The sequence below is a fragment of the Strongylocentrotus purpuratus genome, unplaced genomic scaffold, assembly GCF_000002235.5.
Source record: "Strongylocentrotus purpuratus isolate Spur 01 unplaced genomic scaffold, Spur_5.0 spur5_scaffold_14, whole genome shotgun sequence".
NCBI lineage: Eukaryota > Metazoa > Echinodermata > Echinoidea > Camarodonta > Strongylocentrotidae > Strongylocentrotus > Strongylocentrotus purpuratus.
In genome coordinates, this window is record NW_022145599.1 from 15,835,887 (window position 1) to 15,858,804 (window position 22,918).

A 22,918-nucleotide genomic window follows, 5' to 3' on the forward strand; every position below is an offset into this window, starting at 1 on the left:
TTGGTTAGATCACCAAGGAAATCCCCGGTGACAGGGTCTGTCTTGAATACCACATTATCCATATATAGAACCCCATCATCCAGCTTTTCCAACACGCTACACATTTTCAAGCGTGCTAATACAGCTGTAAAGCTGGCCATGATAATGTTTCAAAATTATACATTTCTAGTTTGATTAATGCTTCATCAACAAGAGGATAATAAGTACCTACCAGACTAGCATCACACCCAGCATCGTGGTTCCCAAGCAGCTGCTTCCATTTCTTTTAATTGGGTTAGGCCTTGATCTCCCTTCTTGTTTACTTTAGTTTACGCAGTTGTAAAGCTGGCCAAGATAATATTTGTGTTGACATTTTGGTCAACAATTCCCTCTGCCTGTGTGTAGTGTAGCTCTACCATATACTCGTTGTGTACGATCAAGTCTTCTACTACTATCGATTGGTCCCTTAGATTGGTGAGAATTTCATCGGTTGTTTTAACATACACCGTTTTTTGGCAAATTTGGTCGCTCTGCAAATTTTCCCCACAGTACATTGACGATTGCTTTAGCAATAGCATGCAAACCAGGATTTTTGCATATTAGAGCGGGGTCGAGTTAGATACCCTCCTGTTCCAAATAATCGTACCATTGTTTTTCTGACTGTGCATGCGCGGGGTAACCCGCTGACTCCCGTTTAATTTTTTAATGAAGGAGTCGATGAAGGGAGCAAATAGACCCCTTCCCTAGTTGACTTGTCTTACACGGTTGAGCTCTCAAAGTGCCAAACTTCCTGCATTCTAACGTTAGTGTAACCCTTCTCAACAGCCCTTTTCAGTTCCTCACTAACCCAAACACCGTCTAACTACCGTTAAATATCCTTGTGCTTACAAGTTCCCCGGTTCAATGTCTCGGCACAAGTACGGCAAAGGGGAAAGGTCAATTTCCCCTCTGACCTGAATGGCAATACAGGGTGGTATAAATCCTTGGGAGGGTTAATTTTACATTTGACCAACCCAAATATGTCTTCGAGAGGTGGGAAATCGGACAAAATGATACGAGGATATCCAACAGGGATGTCCAACAGGATATTTTGAAAATTTGTTTATGAAAGGATAGAAACTTGTGAAATCATAGTAATGTATCCTTTCACGAGGCCCAGCGTCGTAAAACTTACGGCAACCATCCGTCCTCCCCCAAAAAGGAATCTCTAGGATTTAAAGGTTGACGTAACCCTGCGCAAAAATGCTCGACACTCTGTAGTAAATCCCTAACTTTTTCACCCATTTTGTTACGGTCCCAGTCGTGTTACCAAATAACGTGGACCTTGTACCCAGCTTATTTTAGGAGACGGATTCTGTGCATCGTAGAGATGTACAACACACCCATCTTTTTGTTTAGTTTATGATTGACGAGATCCGGCGCCCAGCATGTCTGACAACCATGAAAGTAACATCCTAGAAACTCCAATACGTGTTTCTCCTCACCTAGGGTGGCATAGCCACCCATAAATCTACAGTGCACCATGCACTCCTTATCCTGAATCGTCCTTATCCATACACGATTCACATTCTCACGATGCATGCACAAACTTGGGTTCGTGAACACCGTGTCCTGAGTACATTCGAAATCAAAGAAGATGTACTTTGTACAGTCTTCAGGTTTTGTTTTCTTTTCCGGAGCTGTTTGCGTACATTTCTTTTTTTTGTTTTGGTACTCCTTCATTTACAACCATACTTATATGTGTGAGGGGATCGTTGTACGTTTCATGACAGTCCTCACACAACTGAGAAGCACACAGAAAAGCAGATGTATTGGTTATGCATTATAATGACAGGTACAGATAGATGGCTATACCTTCCGGAGGTCCTGTATATATCAATGCCTCCTTACGTCTACCTCTGTATACCATAAGCCTGTACGCTGGAGCTATCACAGCTTGAAAAGCAGCGTACTGGCGCGAGACACCCTCTTCAACATTCGCTCGAGCGTGAAATTCGTGAGCCATTCTCATAAACTGTTTGGTTGGTGCGCGGTCTTGTTTATGTTTATTTTTTTTTTTCTGTATCTTTTGTCATTTTTAGAGTGCAACATGGCAATCACAAGGGCTTCTACGAAACAAAGATTATCATCTGAGGGTGGTATTGTGATGATTGATCGCTTTTTAAACGCGGCCAATTGTTCGGGGAGTCCATCAAACTTACGCACGCGCCCACCCGCAGGATTCGCGATATGGTATAACCGTATCGTGAATCCAAGATCTATGAACAAATTTTGGTTGCTATTTAGAACCTTGTCAATCCTATCCAAAATTGCGCTTATGTCGAAATGTTCCACAGTCGCCCAGGGAAAGGAGACGGGTACATTTAACTGCGTAGAAACAAGAATGAGTCTCACATAGTCACGGGGTGAAGTGTCGCGCAACACGATATCCTTGATTTCTTCCAAAGATGTTCGGAGGTAATCGAGAACTTCGGATATCGTGTTGGCGTTATGGAGTTGACTTTGGTGGTCATACCATACCTCTCTACTCCCAAACCGTTTAGAAATCCTTTGACCAATGAACTCCCAGTTCGGGGTAGAGGGTAGCTGCGAGGGCAAGTCATGAAATGGTTCATCGTCATCAATATTTGTAATGGGATCTTGATCCTCGGACGAGGAAGATTCCGATGTAGAGCAAGGTGGACCCCTATTTTTTGTTTTAGTTTTCCTCTTGCCCGTTTTAACGGAATCAAGAGGAGTAGGTGTAGTAAGTCGTGAAGGGGGGGGGGGTAGCATCTGAGAGTTTCTTTTTTTTGGGAGTCACTACGGAATGTACATTATATTTGCGTTTCTGACCACCTTGCTGTTTCGTTCTATTAACTGCTACATCTGAATCTTCCTTGTCCGAGGATAGGACGATATTGACATGGGGAGGTGGAACGTGTGAATCCCTGTTACACCCCTCCCCACCTGGACCATTACAGCGAGAGCTACTAGGTCCGGGCAGGGTGTTACTATGTGACGGTGAGCGACCTTCACGCCCGTTTGTTACAACGCGCTGTCCTAAGGCATTACCCGCATCTCTTGAATGGTTAGAAATAGTTCGTTCACTTACCTTGTCTTTTGCTACTTTTGATGTGGATGGTTGTTGCTGGCCACACCATGTACAAAACCCTGTGCCTGTGCAGTCGGCTAAACAGTTTACGCAGTGCGATTCCAATGGTTGTTGCTGGCCACACCATGTACAAAACCCTGTACCCGTGCAGTCGGCTAAACAGTTTACGCAGTGCAATTCCAATGGTTGTTGCTGGCCACACCATGTACAAAACCCTGTGCCTGTGCAGTCGGCTAAACAGTTTACGCAGTGCGATTCCAATGGTTGTTGCTGGCCACACCATGTACAAAACCCTGTACCCGTGCAGTCGGCTAAACAGTTTACGCAGTGCAATTCCAATGGTTGTTGCTGGCCACACCATGTACAAAACCCTGTGCCTGTGCAGTCGGCTAAACAGTTTACGCAGTGCGATTCCAATGGTTGTTGCTGGCCACACCATGTACAAAACCCTGTACCCGTGCAGTCGGCTAAACAGTTTACGCAGTGCAATTCCATGGCTGTGTGTTTGTTTTCTCTTTTCTTCTTAAAACAACGTGTACGTATACACAAAATAAATAAAAATGTTAATAACAAAATTCTTTAAGTAACAGGTTTAAACGTAGAGTATTTTAGAAAAACAGAGGTCAGAGACAGAGCTATACCAAAGGGTCTAGCAACTATCTCGTGAATGAGGTAACAACCGTGGACCGTCTATTTATCATGACAAGACAACAATAGAACTAGTCTCTACAAGCCCTCCTCGCCCTGCGCTGTAATGATAATTGGGCTTGGACGTTAAGAGGATTAAGAAGGGATTATCTAACTAATACCTGTACAAAGCGTTGAACGTACAAAGACGACCCCTAGAAGTTGATTTGATCGATATGGCATCTGTCATCCATAGTGTAATTAAATTAAGTGTAGTGTTATTTGGGCATAAAAAAAATAAAAAAAATAAAAAATTCCGTTTCGGTTTAATAAAATTTGGAGTGGACTATTAGGCTATTATTATTATATTATCATTATATTAATACATTTTATTATTATTTCTATCGCCGGCCATGAAAGTACTCGTCGTACTCATCACGGTCCTCTGTATCCGGGAACTCCTCGGGGGCTACTACATCCGCGATGTCCTCCTCTTCATCGCTGTCATCCCGGCCATACACGTTGTCCTCGACGGAATAGTCTGAATGATGGTCCGGTTCGTAGTCTTCTTCCTCTTGTATCTTAAGGCATACGCCGACGAGGTATTTCATCTCGGCATTTTCATGTCTTCTGTTATCGATGTCTTACTCATCGCAGTCCTCTTCATCATCGGCAAACTCCATTTCTTTCGCTGCTTTCTTGTCGGCCTCTGCTTTGCGGTAGGCCGCTTTCGCCGCGGCCTCGGCGTCGTCCAAGGCTTTCTCGTGGTCAATTTCGGCCTGTATCTCTCGCAAACATTTTTTTACAAATATTGACCTGGAAAAGGGGTGGGTATAGCGTGTACCACCGTTATTTGACCCCTCAACCAGGCCTTGCTGTAGCAATACAAGGTCATACAGGCCATAGTCCATGTGGTGGAACTCCTCATCCTCTCCAAGTACGACATCGCGTTCCGCCCTTGTCCGGTTCATAATATCATCGCGTAGATTTAAAAGCGTTGTCCATGCATCTAAATACATACACATACCGTTGGAGGTATTGAAACATCTATCAGTATGGAAATTTCTATCCTGGTCTCTAAGGACCTGTCGTACGTCCACGAACTGTTTTCCTCTTAGGACACCGGTTTCTATGTACAGGGATGTGTTTTCATATTTGTTCGATAAATTTTTATAACGGTGTGGGCGATCATCACTGAGAACATCAACTTCAATACTGTAAGTACTGCCATTACGCCCAACATGGCCATCGTAATCGTGTAGCTGTTCATCAATCACATCTAGACTCGACAGGAAAGAAAACATGTCTTGTTCTCCCAAGAAAACCGATGATCCGCCTATTACAATATTTTCACCAAATCTATTAAATGTTCTTAAATGTAAATAGAACATCTCCCGGTGTAACAGTATTACAAGCATCTGCAATCCTCTTGCAGCGGAAAGTACCGTACGGAATACCTCCTTTGGAGCTTTCCCCTTTCTGTAAAATCGAGGTGAAACACCTAGGCCGTCATTGAGAATATCGGTTTCGGTAGGAAAGACGTCTATGATTATTTGTAGATTCAAGTTATGATATAAACAAGTGTGATAAAAAAAAATAACTCACAATTATATATAGACCCCCTCACAATGGATTTCACGATTAAGACGACTTCAAATCCTGTGACGCTAACATCTGTTTCTGGTAAGGATAATTGGTCTTGGACGTGAAGAGGATAAAAATAATTAAAAATAAAATAAAATAAAATAACAAAACACAATAGAACTAGTCTCTACAAGACCCCCTCGCCTGTATTAAGTATAATAACGGATCAACTTCAAACGTACCGCTAACATCTGTTTTCTGGTAAGGATAATTGGTCTTGGACGTTAAGAGGATAAAAAATAATTAAAAAATAAAATAAAATAAAATAACAAAACACAATAGAACTAGTCTCTACAAGACCCCCTCGCCTGTATTAAGTATAATAACGGATCAACTTCAAACGTACTGCTAACATCTGTTTTCTGGTAAGGATAATTGGTCTTGGACGTTAAGAGGATAAAAAATAATTAAAAAATAAAATAAAATAAAATAACAAAACACAATAGAACTAGTCTCTACAAGACCCCCTCGCCTGTATTAAGTATAATAACGGATCAACTTCAAACGTACCGCTAACATCTGTTTCTGTAAGAACTCCCCTCTTAGTAAAAGTTTTAATCTCAGGCATTCTCTCTCTCTCTCTCTCTATTTCTTCATCTATTCCCTCAATGGTTTACACAATTTTAATCTTACACACGTCACAAACAATCAAGCGTAAATCTCTCTCTCTCTCTCTCTCTCTCCCTCTCTCTCGCCTTTTGTCTCTTACAGGTTCACTACCCTTGATGTCAAGACAACAAACGCAATAAAGTATAATAAACACGTTGGATTTTACTGTAAAATGGTGACAACTTAATTATCATTTTTTTCAAATCATATTCATTCCGTTACATATCCAAGGTTTTTTGTCTCGATGCTACTACAGGTTTTCTCCACTGTAGATTGCACGGTTGATGTTCTTAGAAATCATCAGGACTGCTTTGAATTCCCTCGCAGATAATGTGACGCCTTTTTTAGTCGGAAAGTACTGTCCATTTGACTTGTAGTAATCTCGAACGTCGACATAGACTTGACCTCTGAATTTTCGCACGGCCACGTACTTAGCACGTCCATCCTTCATGCTGATTGGTAACTTGGCAACGGTTGTGGCTTTCACATCACGGGCCGTGTTTGTTGTCACGTCTGTACCACCTCCATCCACATCCTTCTCGTAGCTGTCCATCTGATGTCCCTTCAGTGGCTTGATGTTTTCTCTCCCACTTGTCTGCCTTGTTCGTTCATTTTTCCTGGCTGTAGATTTGATAAGCCTTCGTCTATGAATAAGGGTTCGGGCGATGCAAACCCAGAATCTTCATTCTCACGAGGTACATCTTCTATGTCTTCGTTAGTCGTCTTTGTATTATGTTTGTAGTAACTGTACATGTTGCTGACGGTGATGTACGATTGAATATACTATTTCTTTTGGACACGTCCACGGTATTTTATACATTTTTTACGTGCCTATTACGGTACCATGACGTGGTTATTCTATGTTTATCCACAGTCACGTCTCTACCTGCCCTTCAAACCTTACGTCATACCGTATGTGTCTCTACACGTCCTGCAACCCTTGCATCATACCTTCCCAGGTTCCACTCCATTGTAAAACAAGAGACAACCCCTCTCGTAAGGGGTCTTGTTAATTATTTTTGAAGGAGGTAATTTGAATTTTATAGGAGGTACCATCACTGCGAGGGAGCGAAGCGACCGAGGGGGGGAAGGTGTGGGAGGGGGGTGTCCCCCCTCCCACGGTAGGGACCTTTTGGGATTTTCCACTTGAAATCGTGCAATCTGGTGCATACCTAAGAAGAAAATTTGTAGTTATCTTTCCTACCTTGTATTACACATATATTGTAATAAACACACATATTGTTCATGTTTAATAGAAAGATTAAATGAAAACTTACCGTTTGAAATTTGATCTTTATTTTATGAGGAAGTTGAAGAGGGAGATTACGTGAGAAGCCCGCTCTAGCATGTAAGTCAATCTTTGAAGCCGAATGGGACTACTAATCCAACAACGTTGTAATCAATAGAAAGATCTCTATAAAAGAAAAAACTCGAACTTTAACCGTTTGGGAGGGAAGCGGAGGGCACGTAATCTCCCTCTTCAACTTCCTCATAAAATAAAGATCAAATTTCAAACGGTAAGTTTTCATTTAATCTTTCTATTTTATTTCGTAAGTCTCGACGGAGACTACGTGAGAATTTAAAGCCAGTAGTCCCATTCGATTCTATGAGCAATTACCTAATTGCATAAACTGGCATAGAGAAACTCTATAAACAGAAAGTAATGCTAACTTACTACTGAATATATATTATAACCTTGCTGTAGGAACACGAGTTCGTATCTTTAGACACTCTATTAATTGCTGTTAAGCACTGCATCCGTAAACTTCTTGCCCTTGCTCTCCAAAGGCCTGTCATAGAACTTTTGGAAAGTATTTTCCTTTGCCCAGCCTGCTTGAGCCAGTATGTCTTTAAGAGGTACATCCATCCTCTTGGCAGTCGACGTGGATGCTGCGCGAGTTGAGTGTGCTTTAAACTCGGTGTTGACACCTGCGCTTCTCATCGTTAATTTTATCCAACGCGAAATTGTTTGAGAAGACGCACGATGATATGGCTTGCGATAGCAAATTAGAAGGAATCTCTCCTGACCCCTAATATCCTTGGTTCGTCGAAGATATTCTCTCAAATACCGAATGACACAAATGCGGCTATCCGCTTTATAAGCCGATACCTGAATGGAGCAACCACTACGCCCAGGTTGATTTTGCTTAAGTTTCTTGTCGAGAACACATTCCATATTCTTGTCTGTCAAATTCATCTTGTCCAAGTTCATATGGTATAATGTTTGAACCCGTTGTGCTGAAGTAAGTGCTAGAAGCATAACCAGCTTGTGTGTCAAATCCTTAAGCGGGAGCTTGGTTGCTGGATATAGCTCCCGTAAGTAGTTCAGTACAATTCCAACATCCCAAGTCTTGGTATATCTAGAAACTGGGGGCCTAAGATGAAAAACTCCCCTCATGAAACGGCTAATAGTTGTGTGCGATCCAACTGTATGAGAATCATTCTCCAGAGTTAAGAAGGAGGCCAATGCACTCCTTGCCGTGTTAATGACACTATAGCCAGCATTGCCATTATAGAACAAATCACTTAAGAATTCTAACACATTCTCAGCTTTTGTCTTGAGTTTGTTTAAATTCCTCTGCTTACAAAATGACTCCCATTTCTTTATGTACACTTTATATTGTCTTTTCGTTGAGTCCTTCCAAGATGCAGAGATGATATCAACAGTTTTTGCGCTCAGGCCTTGTTGTCGGTAGCAGCAGCTCCAAGCCTGCAACAAAGAAGATCAAGATTAGACAAAGGATGAGAGAGGTTTGACACAGGCTGTCTGAGAAGTTTCTCACTTTTGGGTAGGAACAAAGGTTCTCCAATAATCATATCCTTCAAGAGAGGGAACCAAGCCTGTGTAGGCCAATTCGGGACTACTAGTAAGCCTACTGCCTTATCGGCCATAATTTTTTGAATGCATTTTGGGACAAGACAGAAAGGAGGGAAGGCATAGAAATTCAGATTTCTCCAATCTAGTGTGAACGCATCCACTGCCAAGGCATGGGGATCTGGTCTCCATGAAACATAAGTAGACACCTGTGCATTAAGCCTAGAGGCAAACAGGTCTATGTCAGGGGTACCGAAATGTTTAGCAATGCGTTCAAACTCCCTTTCATTGAGCATCCATTCTGTCCTATCATTGAATTTACGGGACATAGTGTCTGCTTCAACGTTATCCCGGCCCGCTAAATGTGCTGCTGTTATCCAAATGTCCCTTTCTATACACCAATTCCATATGTGTGTGGCAGCCTCATTACAATGTGGGGATTTCACGCCCCCCATTGCATTGACATACGCTACCGCGGTGGTATTGTCAAGCCGTAAAAGGACATGCTTATGAGACATATTGGAACAGAACGATTTAAGTGCCAGGCCAGCAGCAAGAGTCTCTAAATAATTAATTTCATTACCCTTCGCTATCACTGCCTCTTGACTGTTCCACCTACCCCCCGTATGGGTGGTCATGTTAGTTGCACCCCATCCTGCCCCACTGGCGTCTGAGCGCAATTCCAAATCAGGGTTTCTACGGTTTATCGGCCGAAAAGAAGAGTCAATATGACCAATCCACCAAAGTAGTTCCCTTCTAGCTTTGTCCAAGAGTTTCATGGGCCTATCAAAGTGGCCCCTATTTAGTCTCAATGAAACTATCTTTCCTCTTTCTAGTTCGCGATAATGCAAAAGCCCATATTGAGCTGCCGGAAAAGCTGCAACTAGTTTTCCTATAACCCTTGCAACTTGCCTAATGGAGGGAGTGGCATTTTCAAGTAATGCTGTACATGTTTCCTTTAGTTCTTCCTTCTTATCTGAAGGCAAGGTCACGGTCATGTCAATAGAGTTAAGCACAAACCCAAGGAATTTGATTTCTTGAACCGGTTCTATCACCGATTTAGTGGGATGAATAATGAACCCCAATTCAGAGAGCAGTTCTGAGGTAGCTGTAACCGCCTTTGTGGCCTGTCTGTGAGACCTACCGATAATAAGGGTATCATCTAAATAGCCTAGTACAACATGGCCTGCATTGTGTAGTGAGGCAAAGGCCGGTTTCAGCAGTTTGGTGAATAGGCGAGGAGCAGAGCTAAGCCCATTTGGGAGTGCTTTATATTGCCATAACTGTCCTTCCCAGATGAAACGCAAGTATTTGCGCGACTCTGGGTGAATTGGTACTGAATAGTATGCATCTCGGAGGTCGAGAGAAGCCATGAAACAATCTGGCGATAGCAGTAAAACTGCTGAATTAATGTTATCCATCTTGAAGTGCTGATAGGCTACGCTTTTATTCAATTCAGACAAGTCAAGAATTAGTCGAAGACCCCCACTCTTTTTGGGTCTGGTAAAGATGTTAGAGATAAATTCTCCTTGTGAATGACTACAGCGTTCTATCACATTTTTTGTCTCGAGACTCAGAAGCTCTGAGCTAATTTGTCTCGACTCTAAAGCATTACGCTTGAATGTATGAAAAGGTTTCTCCCTCGAGGGGGGAAATCGAGCCGGATCAAACTCAATTTTGTAGCCTTGAACAGCACTCAAAATGTATGGATCATTGGAAATTGCACGCCATTTATCATGAAAAGACTTTATTCGACCTCCGACAGGCAGTGTGTATTCACTAGAAATAGAAGAACAATTTTGACTCACCTGATCACTGGAGTCAGGTGCCTGTTTAGCGTCTGGGACTACTTTTTCCCTCCTCGGAAAGGCCTGCGTTGGCCCGTCTGGGGTGTTTGAGTGTGTGGGGCTGGTCTGCCCCTCCACGACGGGCGGCGCCCTAAAAAAGGCCTGTTAGTGTTCATGTTACCCGCTCCAGGGTTGTGTCTTGCTGTGTTGGAAAACCAACCAGCATCTCGGGCCTGACGTTTTGCAGCCTCTGTATATCTCCTGTAAGGATGGTAGCTGGGTTTTGGAAAATTTGCGGCACCTCTCATAACACCTGCAGCCGCCTTATGTTGGTCCTGAAGGTCTTTGACCTTTTTGCCCAGTTCATCCCCGAACAGGAGCTTTGTGACCGGGTTAGCCGGCTTGCAAAGATGAGTATAGTTCTTATTCATGTCTGGTCTAATCATGTCTTTTCTCATGCAGTTCATTTCAAAGTTTGCATTACAGAGGAGTGCGAGAGCATCCTGTTGCGTATCAGACATGTTGTGAGAGTCCAAGGTTTGGACGAAAGCTCCGATTCCCTTTGTCAGTGCTTTTTGAATCCGCTGAAGTTTCAAATCTCTGCTACGAGTCTCGGCGGGGAGATTCTCCCAAATTGCGGTATTCACTTTTGGAGCGTCCATCAAAATGCAATTTGCAGGGCATGGGTACTTGGTAGCTGTTTCTTCAATTGTTTTTTCCTCCAAATTATGTCCCATCAAATAAGATGCGGAGTTTGCTAGCTCTGAATCGAGCGGCTTCCCCACGCCTGTTGGCACTGCAAATTTTGCGGCGAAGGAGGGGACCGGAGCGTCGTCGCTGTCAAGCCCAAATCCAGCGGGTTCCTCACCGGGGATTCCTCCGTGTTCCTCACCGGGGTTTCCCCCGTAATCGGCTTGCAGCGGCCCGCTGCTACCCGCTGCCATGTCATGATCATGGTTATCCCAAAATTCATCCGCCGTTGTGAAAACGTTGTCGCCTTCCCGCTGAAAATGCGGATTTTCTGAAGACGTAGACGTAAATGTCTGTTTGGGCAATGCATCTACCACTTTAGTGAGGAGTCCCTCAAAGTGATTCAGCCGCTCTTTGAGCGATTCGATCTCGGGATTTGGTTCCACATGCTTTTTCTTGGAACTACATTTTTTCGGCGTAGTTAGTGAGGTAGACGCTTTTTGCTGAGTCGGCACTGTCGAGCGCTTGGGCTCAGGATGACAGGCTAGTGAAACCCCCGCACCAGGCTTGGCTGGATGCGACGGCACGTTCTCGTTTGCTTTGCCGGGAGCACGCTCCCGCTCGGCCGAGCCCGATTTATCTCCTTCTGACATTTTCTTCTTAGAAGTAGACATGAATTGAAAGTTGTCTAGCAGAATCAGTATAATCCAGAAAATAATCCAAATTGGAAGGGGCTAACTAAAACCCAGAAAAACTGACGAAAAATCGATAGATTGACGAGTCGATTGTAGTTTCCTGCAATCATTGACCACGCGAGGAACGAATTGACTTACATGCTAGAGCGGGCTTCTCACGTAGTCTCCGTCGAGACTTACGAAATAAAATATTACATGAACAATCATAACTCAAAAGAAAAGTTATTAAGTTGATAATTATTTATCACTTTGTACCATTACTTTGTAATTTTTAATTAAACTGAGATGATGCACCATACTCAATCTTTCTACATCATGATTTGATGAATACATGTACAGTATTTAAATAATGGGCAGCAGAGGCTAGATTTTGATTTTTTTTTTTACTTGTGACTTTTATTTGGCTCCCCATATGAATTCTCATTTAATTATTTTTTTTTGACATGAAATTATTGAATACATTTAAGAATTTACTTCAGTTCCTGTTCATTTTATAATGTTATATCACTGTTTTTCCTGACAAAGTGAAGATACTGTATATTTGTTTATTCAATTTTTTTAAGGAAATAAATGAAAATAAAATAAATGAATTAACCGATTGGCTTCTATTTTAGTCTATCTTGTCCTTTGTAGACTTACAGTACCAGGTGTGTTGTGTGATGAATTAAATTTCATCTTTAAAGCCAGGCATTATAATTTGTAATCGTAAACATTCAGGACAGTGTGAGTTTGGGAGATATGTACTGTCTGTCTATACAATGTCATTTTGTTTGCAGAATTTCTTTTCTTACATGTACATCAAGACTCTTACCCATCACCAGAATAATTCTGATTTCCGAGATCTTCTGGTTCAGATTCTGAGCCAGAGGACTCTGATAAATTAAGAGCCTTCATAAGTTCTTTGTCTTGTGTGGAGCTTTTATCAGAGATGCCATCTCCTATTGCATCTTGGCCTTCAGTGATGGTATCATCGTCAGCGTATGGAGTTGGGACTTCATTTACTTAGAATGACTCACAGCCCAATACAGATGCACCATCATCAGTGTCGCCATCACCAGTTTGCACCTGTAGTGTATGAATAAAACAAATAAAGAGTAGATTATTAAACAATATAGATAGATAATGTAAATTCAGAGCTTTCATAATCTCACTGAAAAATATTCAAAATAATAAGAAATGCTTTCTACAACAATTGCTCTCAGTTGTTTCCCAGAACAATTTCAAAAAGTGAAGAGCAAGCTATTGCAGGTGCAATGGGGTTAAATGGAAAAGAAATGTTTGGAGTGTATGAATGTTAATAATAACTATGAATGACTGTGCATTTGAACACAATAATACGTTGAGGCTGGTGTAGATTGTCATTTCAGAGTAAGAATATGTTTTACCTGAGCGTCTGCCATGACGGTGACTTGTTCACATGATGTCCTGCATTTAGGAAGCCTTCGCCGTGTTTTGACATCTTTCCACCTCTTCACCGCCTGGCTGATGATTTCCTTGGCTTGGGTTGAAGAAGACTGACGACAAAATAAAACGACCGAGAAACCATTATGAAATTGGTTTTCTACGATGCTTGTTATTTGGGGAAAATTTTATAAGTTATGCGGACTTACCAACAAATTTGTGATCCACTGTAACGTTAGATCTGGTGGTACCTCGCGGCCTCGAGATCGATTGCGATCGGAAGTTAGTTTTGAATATTCGCGGAGCGCGAGCCTGCATATATCATGCGAGCTAGCTGCGGGGGTCCGCCGGGGAGCCGGGCCACGCACTCCTCTTCCTCCAAAGCAGGCCTGTGGTAGCACAGATTGGTAGAGCTTGAGGGCTGCCTCTATTGTGCCCTCCGACTCGCTGGTGGTAATAAGTACTCCAAGGGGAAGTCCACCTACACACGTATGGGTTAGAAGGAGGAAAACACTGCACCCGTGCCGGTCCATGTTTGAAGAGGCATCCATGAAGACAAGCTCTGAGGCATGTTTGATTTCTTCATGAACCCTCTTCATTAGCGGAGTGCAGATGGCCATCACCACTTTCCCATCAGTTGTCACATCCAATGCCATGCAGTTGGAGCCTGCGTCAACATTATATTGCTCAATGAATGTTTTCAGGCTCTCCAGCACTCCTTCTCCACTTGACTCGCCGAACTCGGCCCGAAATACCTTGCGGTACAATCTGAAAAGAACAAATTTGTTATTTTAGTTTTAGTAAGACGATGCAATATTATTATTTTGTTCATTTGTTTGTTTTTTGCACTGATTGGAAATTTGACGCAAAACCTCCCAATATAGGTTCTGCCTGTCTGACAATGAGAGTTTATCTATTCCACATCAGTCAAAAGTAAACCTTATGTCGATTACAAGCTCCTTCATTTAGCTATTAGCTGTAAAGCTCTTGCTCTTTATCAATTAATCAAATTTTGTTAGCTTTAATTTAACAAAAAGAAAGACAAATTTGTAACCATTTTACCAAAATCCACCAATGAATGAGAACGATAATGTGTTCATTGATTACATGGACACATATTGCCATGAGGTGTGGTGTCGTGCACTGAAACAACTTTCACATAATTTGAGGTGTGTACAACATATATCTAAAAATCTGATCATTATTCTTTCCTCATTGTTATGGCAGATCAGACTTTTTTTAAAGGTAGTTCTCACTCGGTTATATTGAACTACTCCCCCCCCCCCTTCCAGTATGAAAAGGCTTAGATTACGATAATATAATTTAAGCGAGACTCTCCTCTATAATGCATGAATTATAAAAACTAGTCTTGTAAATATACCTTTTGAAATAACTTTTGAAAGTACATGGTACATTTCCATATAAATTGTTCTAAAATGTTCTTGTTATTCTTCTAGCACTGAAATTGCTGCTTTAAAAATACTGAAGATAGCGACATCGATCTGCTTGTAATGTATAAAATTATCAATAAACAATCAAGACAATAACAATATATTAATCAACTGTTGTTGGGCAAGGGCATCCTATTGCATGATATTCATATTGATATTAGGACTATAAACTTAGACTGAGTATTTACCTGAACGACGGCTGGGATTGCTTCATCTCCACAAAGTCTTGTTGATTTACCGGTACATCTTTGGACAATTCCAATGCCTTTCGGCGCTGGCTCGTCCTCAAAATCCGAGTCCTCAGGCTCAAAATCAACATCCATCATCTAGCTCAGATCAGAAGTGTCAACTCAGAATAGAGGGACTTGACAAGTAGGGGCCTATCTATATCTGCAAATATACTGTACTTCGTAATGCGTAAGCTATTAGCTAAGTTGTATGGTTTCGAATATGCGCGCTGCATTGCGATATGCTCGCTCCGTGCTTTGGTGGTCTTCATTCAAGTCGCATAATTCAACAAAACTGACGAATCTGACGCGTTAGTGGTACGAAGAAAAAAAAATCGCCGCCGGGGAAGTTCCGTCAAACATTACTAAAGTTTTCAAATGGAAACCACATTTGTTACGGAAGTATCCCTCCAGAGGGATAATAAAGTCAGAAAAAATCTTGGACCCAGGAGGGATTCGAACCCGTAACATCTACCTCTATCCGGGAAGCGACTACACCACATTGCCATCTCTGGTTCTGCGGAGAAGACACGATGAATTAGGAACAAATACCCCAGGGCTCTTAGTTCTGACTCATTAATATTCAGTCCCCAGTAGGACAATTAAAGATTAGGAATGTTAAAGCTGGGTTATAGTTTTGGTAGCAAAAAGAGAATTAGCATGAAACTGATCAAATATAGTCTGACATTGTCCGGAATGCCTAAATCTATTTGAGACTTCTAGTTTTAAACAATGAACATTAGACTTCACTTAAGAGTTAAGGATTTCAAAGAAAATGATTTTCAAGTGCAAAATAGACACCCATTAATAAGCCAGGCATAAGCATATTATCATAGAGGTCCAAGTTAAACGTTAGATCTACTAGATTCCTCTAGTCTAGATCTAACGTTAGATCTATGACTATACCCACTTGACTGAGTTCGGTTACGAGGTCGATCTATTGATAGGTTGACCTCGTAGTCATACTCATACTCAGTCATAGTCGTACTCGTACTCAGTTGTACGTATGTGATATCAAGATATAGATCTAGGGTATTATTACCTAGGAATTTTTCAGAAACACAATGCATAACTTACCTGTATAGACTAATTCTGTGAGCCCATCATGTGTCACACTCAACTTGAAGTTGGCTGCTTTCTTTCGGAGCCCCCTCTTCTTTAGCGCTTAGAGACTTCGGTGGTAAGCGCTTTATAAGTAACGTTTTTATTATTATTATTATTATTATTATTATTATTATTATTATTATTATTGTTGTCACTCATCCCTTCCGATGTTCCTGCAATCATCAACAAATTGCTCATCTGCCATTTTTTATGACTATCGCTCATACGTACGACTACGAGGTTGACCTACGACTACGATGACAATGAATGCTGAAGGTCGATGCTGTCGAAATTCACGTTGACGTTATCGAGTTCGCGCCCAGATCAGCATGCTGTGTCGCAATATATCGTGCCGAGTATGCACGTGCGTGCATGCATATGATATACATGTACTCTATGCGCATATACTAGTCAGTAGGTTATTTATTTTTTTATTTTTCGTACCGCGCGCGGGTAATTCCGTACGAGGTTATAAACCTTATTATTAAGTAATATTTCAAAAAAAATAATATTGGTTTTCATTCCAACAATAAATACAAGATAAAGCTAAAATTTATTTTTTACCATGTTTATTCGACACAAGTAATAAAAATATACGCGATTATATAAGCAGAAACGTTCGGCCAATGTCGGATAAGAACGGCGGCTTTCGAACGTATCTGCGAACGAGTCGATCCAGTACCCGGAACCCGGAACAAATCGCCTACCACACCGGCCTAAACTCAGCCGAGTTCAAAACTCTGTTGCCGATTTGCGCATCTCAGAATCTAAAGTACGTTGTCTCTAGACATTGCACGCATGTGTAAAGGCCCCGGTTTCTGTGATCTTCAAATATCAAATCGGCAACGGATAGTTTGGTTACAGCGAGCTAGCTTCAGTTTTGTTATGGTCAGTGTGTATATATTTTGTGCAGTGCATCGTCTTCTCGCGTGCACATCGGGATCGCAATGGGGTAGGGACGGGCGGGCTTGGCCGCCGCGCTGTGGGGGGAGAACGTTAGATAGATAGGTCTAGGTAAGTACGGACGACGTCGCGTTCGTGATCGTAAGGGATTTTGTCGACTGCGGCCGTGTATGTGCGGCACTAATTATATCTTGGACGAAATTAAGGAAATTTTGGATTAGCATTGATTTAGATCTACTTTCTGTGATTTTTGCAAGGTTTATTATAGGAATTATAGCCGGTAAGAAACGAGTGAATAGGCGGCAAGTTTTACCGGTTACCGGCTTTTAACGACAGCCCTGCCTCGTCGTACACTACGTGACGTCATACAAACCTACAACCTCCTCGTTATTCATTTTTGTTTCTATTTTCTATTTGTTCATCGATCCATACTTTATATTTCATCATCCATATTTATCGATCCATATTTTACGATCTACATTTATTGATTCATATTTCATATTTATCGATTATCGATTTTATTGATCCATAATTATCGATCCATATTTCATATTTATTGATTATTGATTTCATATTAATCGATTAATCGATATCATAAATCATATTTTGGGACTATACGTACATACATACTACTCACGTTCCTCACTTATCCGGTTCAGGATATCACGGCGTAGATGTAGAAGTGTTGTCCAGGCATCTAAATACATGCACATACCATTGGAGGTATTGTAACTTCTACCCTGGTGTTTAAGGACCTGCCGTATGTCCACGAACTGTTTACCTCTTACGACACCGGTTTCTCCGTACAAGGATGTGTTTTCGTATTTGTTTGATAGATTTTTATGACGGTGTGGGCAGTCATCATCGAGAATATCAACTTCAATACTGCAGTTAGCCCCAGCATGGCCATCGTAGCTGCATGTGTAGCCGGTCATCAATCTCATCTAGAGAATCCAAAAAAGAAAACCCTTGTCTTCTCCCATGAAAAGTGAAGATCCACCGTATACAATATTTTCTCCAAATCTATTAAATGTTCTTAAATGTAAATAGAAGAACTCTCGGTGTAGCAGTATTACAAGAACCTGCATACCTCTTGCAACCGAAAGTACAGTTCGGTATATCTCCTTTGGAGCCATTACAAGATAAAAGAAACGTTGTATTTATTAGAAGAAATACAGATGATACATGAATACACAATAATAATGAGATGAATTTATTCAATTCAATTGTTCAATTCATTAATTGTTTTATTTTTCCAAATCATTAACAAATTGACATCATATACAATTACAAATACAATTCATGTACTGTAACATAATAGATAAGGAAAAAAAGGAACCAAAAAAAAGCAGAAGCTTGTAGTTGATAAGTTCCCTCAGTACATAATCATAATAAAAATGTGTATTGTACATAAATGAAAAGTAAGAAAATGTTCAAAAATTACACTCACACTACATACAAAACTGACAAATCACCAACGATAAACTACCACACACATCCATGCATACAACACTATAAACATCACTGACAAAGAAAGCGGACAAAATATACAGTTCCTCAGGTAGACAAAGGAACATCCCTTCACTGCTATTATGTAAAAAAGTGAATACGCATGTGACACCTGTTCTACACATTTTTACATAATAGCAGTAAAGGGATGTTCTATTGTCTACATGAGGAACTGTATATTTTGTCCGCTTTCTTTGTCAGTCATGTTCATAGTGCAATCAATCACACAAGGAGGGGTGGGGCCTTGGAACGAATCTAATCTAAATAATATAAATTGTAGTAACTTAATGATTATAAATGGATAACAAGCTTGACTTATATTTGTTTTTGAATGAGCTTGAATAACTGCATGATGTGACATTAATATTCAGGGAATTCCATATATGCGAGGGCCCTCATGATGAATCAACCTCAACATGCGATCATTTCCCACTATTGAATGGTGAAGAGCAAGTCTGATGGTGACTGTACTCTCACTTTGAACCACAATTTATAAAAAGGCATGTAAATAATGTCATATGTATAAGAAAATATATGGTTATGACTACGGGAAGTGGTTAGGACATCTATGCTCACAATTCTCCCAAGTCTTGTTTCTAGTCAACGTCTGGAATGTCTTTTTTTTTCCCCAAATATCTTGCCGCAGACCACTCAAGATGCAAAATTATACATTTCTAGTGTAATTAATGCTTCATCAACAAGAGGATAATTAGTACCTACCAGACTAGCATCAGCATCAGCATTAGAATTGCTCCCGAGCATCTGCTTCCTTAGCTGACTGGCCATTTCTTTTATTTGGGTGAAACCTTGATTACTTTTGTTTCTGTGGATAAGTACAGTAAATAATGCCATATATATATACTGTAAATATATACATTTATATGACTACAGGAAGTAGTTACAGATGATCTCCATCAAGCGTGGAATCCCGTAGTAGTCATCGCTCAAATGGACACCGTCCCTCGCCCACAGAGTTAGGTCCCCCTCTGGGAAGGATGACCGGAGGTCCAGCCATTCCACCTTCTCCTCCCGACAGATCCTCTCGAAAACACCGTTCCAAACATGGACGAGTTCACGTTTAGTATCGAGTCTTGGCAGGATGGCAACCGCAACAACCTGGGTGAGAGAGAGAGCTCCGGTACTTCACTCTCGCGGCACTTAGAGCCTCCTGCCAGTTGTCTCTCTTTATGTTGTTGGTCTCCACTTCCAGGACGATGACGTCCAGCCTTCTAGGAAACCTGTAGAAGCCGATCTCCTTTTCACTAGCATTGTCAAAGTGGTGGATCCGCTTCAGCTTCCGCTGAAGTCCGCTGTTGTTTCAATGTAGCAAGAGATCCATATAAACATGAGAATACATGATTTGGAAACCAAGTTACAGTGAAATTTGTATCAACCATTAGGTGTAAGAAGATGCAACAAAATTTTACCTTTCCTGTATCCGACCCCAGCTATCTGGGGCAATGCCAGATCCACTTCCACTTCCCTGGAACTAGCGTCGTCAAAGTGGATCCACTTATCTTGTAATTGGGAAAAGATTGAATCCTAATTGTGGACAGGATATCTATGCACACACTCCTCCCATGTCTCTTTTTCCCCCAATTTTTTAACCAATTTTTTTTCTTTTCCTGATGTTCTTTTTTCCCAAATTTTATCAGATTTTTGGGGCGATTTCCAATATTTCTACAGTTTCTTGCTGTATACATGTCCCTGGTCAGAAATTTGACGGATTGCAACTCCGTCCCACATCTGACCGTTTCGTGTATGCGGTATTATGACCCGATGGTAAATAACTTTTACATTCGAATCTTGGCGGAAAGAGATCCGTTGCTTCTCAAAGGCACTTTTGATCCTTCTTTTTCATGATCATTTTCTACTTCAGCTGCGGGAATTAGACTCGTATGTTCGACAACTACAAAATGTGGTAGCCTGCTCGGTTACCAGAACCCTCTCCCTGTCTGGTCCTTAAGTAAGTCTTTCATAGACCTCCTGAAGGGCCAGACGAAGGAACTCCTTGTGGAGGGCTCCGAGATCCTGGCCCCTCTCCACCATGAACTGTACCTCGAGGGGGAGACGAGGCTTATATGAGGAAGCTGAAAATTCATCAACCATGCCAAGGAAGATGTTATAACGGGAGATATGAAGGAGACAGGTATCTCCTTGCATGGATGCATCTGAGTCTGCCATGTCTTCTGGCAAGTTCAGTCTCCTTCCGTTCAGATAGATACTTCGAAACTGATGGATTACTTTGCCAACGTCTGTCTGCTCAGACCTGGATAAGTGGGATGAATGGTTTCATAAATAGTAGATTTATATTAAAAATGAATGGGCAAATCAGCATTGTCATGTCAGATCTAAATAGAACAATATACCGCAGAACTAATAAATAACATTGTCAAAAATAAGAACAGATCAGAAAAGGCATGATAAAAAAAAACATAGCTTGAATATAAATATATTAAATACACAAACTCATTAGACAATAAAGAAATGCAGAGAGATTATCTAGGATCAGTTCAATCAGTTCAGCATAGTGCTCCCTGAAGCCCCTTATGATTTCCGCAAACTTGTTGGGGCCGGTGTTCCTCCACATTAACTCGTCAATGTAGGAGGGGAACAGCGCTTGCGAACTGCCGTCTCGGCTTTCGCTTCGCCAAGTGCCACTTTCCTTTGATGGTGTTTGTGTGAAGCCAATCGTGCACAGGGTCCACAAAATTGTCCTCGTGGATGTGGACTCCGCCGTCCAACTGGTCGAGATGAGCGTACGCTCTCCATCCATCGCTGATGATGTGGGTTCCAGGGGAGAGCCACGTCGACAGGATACCTTCCAGGGTGGCACGGCTGCGATCCGGGACCACTTGTAGTAGGTAGGCACCTCCCAGTTGCCCTCTCTACTGCTCCAAACACTCATTGCCCCTCGCGGTAGGCGCCGCCACGGTGGTACTTTCTGTGAAAGTATTTACTCTCGTTGATCTCTACGATTATCGCCTCCCCGTTCTCATCGAATCACCCAAGCAGCATGAAGTTTGCGATGAGGTCTTGGCTGCAAACTTCCCAAATCATGTTGGTCCAGTTCTGCAGTGTATCCCTGCTTGCCTTTGGATGTATTGCAGGGGCAAACCCTCACTCCACAAATAAACAAACATCAGTTGTCTCAGGGAGATGTGGCTTTGGCTGAAGAATGACCAGTGTCGAATGCTCTTCTTGCGTTGGCACTGTGGACATTGCCATATGAACTGGTCGACTCCAGGGTGGGCAACTTTAGAACATGGCACTTGGCACTGGACGCACTGACGCGAGTTTCGACGAAGACAGCGTCTTGCCATCCAAGTTAAGGTTCCCTCGATGGTGGCCAACTTGTACAAGTACTAGGTCCTTAGCTAGCATATCTGCGACTGGCATGATTTCCTGTACAGGAACGATCTCCGTATTTGCTCTTGGTCTACCTGCCATTTTGCCACAGGCATAAATATTTCCAAAACTAAATCTTCCTAATCGCTGTCCCAGCGATAAAATATAAAAAGCATACACTTGGTACATTTTATTCTACTATTTTTTCCAGCTCAGAGACCAGACCATTTTTTCCTATCTTATATCGAATGTCATTGCCAAATATTTCTGACAGATGATTAAACTCCAAATCGTTGGAAACCTTCAAAGAGCGACCATTTGCCAGCATCACATGAACAGGTTCACTGTATAGAGAGAATAAAAATACAAACCTATATAAATTTAATAACCTAAAAATATAAGATATTATATCCTGCATCAAATATTTGTTGGCTTTTGATTGGTTGAGAGCTTGTCACATGACCAGAAATATTTGACCTATTTTTAGTACTATATGAGAGCACTATTTGGGTTTACTATTTGGGAGTTGAAAAAAAAATGTGATTTTTTTTTTTTGAATTGAATCAATTTTTTTTTCAAATCTTAATTTAATAAAAACAAAATATATTTTAAATCTTTTTAGATAAAAATTGACATTTTATTTTGTTCTAAATTTTTTTCTTCCCCAAAATTAAAAAAAAAAAAAAAAAAAATTAAATAAATTTTTGATGCAGGATATAAAACAAATATACCATGCCTTCTATTCGAGGTACTGGTTAAACTATGGGCCTCGGTGACTCCAAAAGTACCATTTGCTATCATCTGCTATCATTTGCTGTCATCGATTATACAAAAATATACTTATTACAAAATGCCTTTTATTTCATGAAAAGATGGAAATTTTTCCATTTCAAACAAAGAGAACAGGATTTGACACTAACTGGCCCCTGGACACATGGGTCTCTACACTCTTTACACCTATACAAAACAATTTTTTACAGAGGGCATGCGTACATACCATAAACATTTAGCAAATTGTTATTGCTAGCCTGGGTC

At 41.2% G+C, this 22,918-nt stretch overlaps 2 protein-coding genes across 2 annotated transcripts; both read right to left on the bottom strand.

Moving 5' to 3' along the window:
* Window positions 1-6,203: 6,203 nt before the first annotated feature.
* Window positions 6,204-6,924, bottom strand: LOC115923792 (activated RNA polymerase II transcriptional coactivator p15-like). Its single transcript, XM_030985107.1, has 2 exons — window positions 6,905-6,924; window positions 6,204-6,597 (listed from the first exon to the last, which is right to left on the bottom strand). Exons 1-2 carry the CDS (start codon window positions 6,922-6,924, stop codon window positions 6,204-6,206), a joined length of 414 nt encoding a protein of 137 aa, XP_030840967.1.
* A 564-nt stretch (window positions 6,925-7,488) lies between these two features.
* Window positions 7,489-11,950, bottom strand: LOC115923500. Its single transcript, XM_030984295.1, has 2 exons — window positions 10,577-11,950; window positions 7,489-8,663 (listed from the first exon to the last, which is right to left on the bottom strand). The coding sequence occupies exon 1, from the start codon at window positions 11,917-11,919 to the stop codon at window positions 10,615-10,617; it is 1,305 nt and encodes a 434-aa protein (XP_030840155.1). The 5' UTR covers window positions 11,920-11,950; the 3' UTR covers window positions 7,489-8,663; window positions 10,577-10,614.
* Window positions 11,951-22,918: the final 10,968 nt, after the last annotated feature.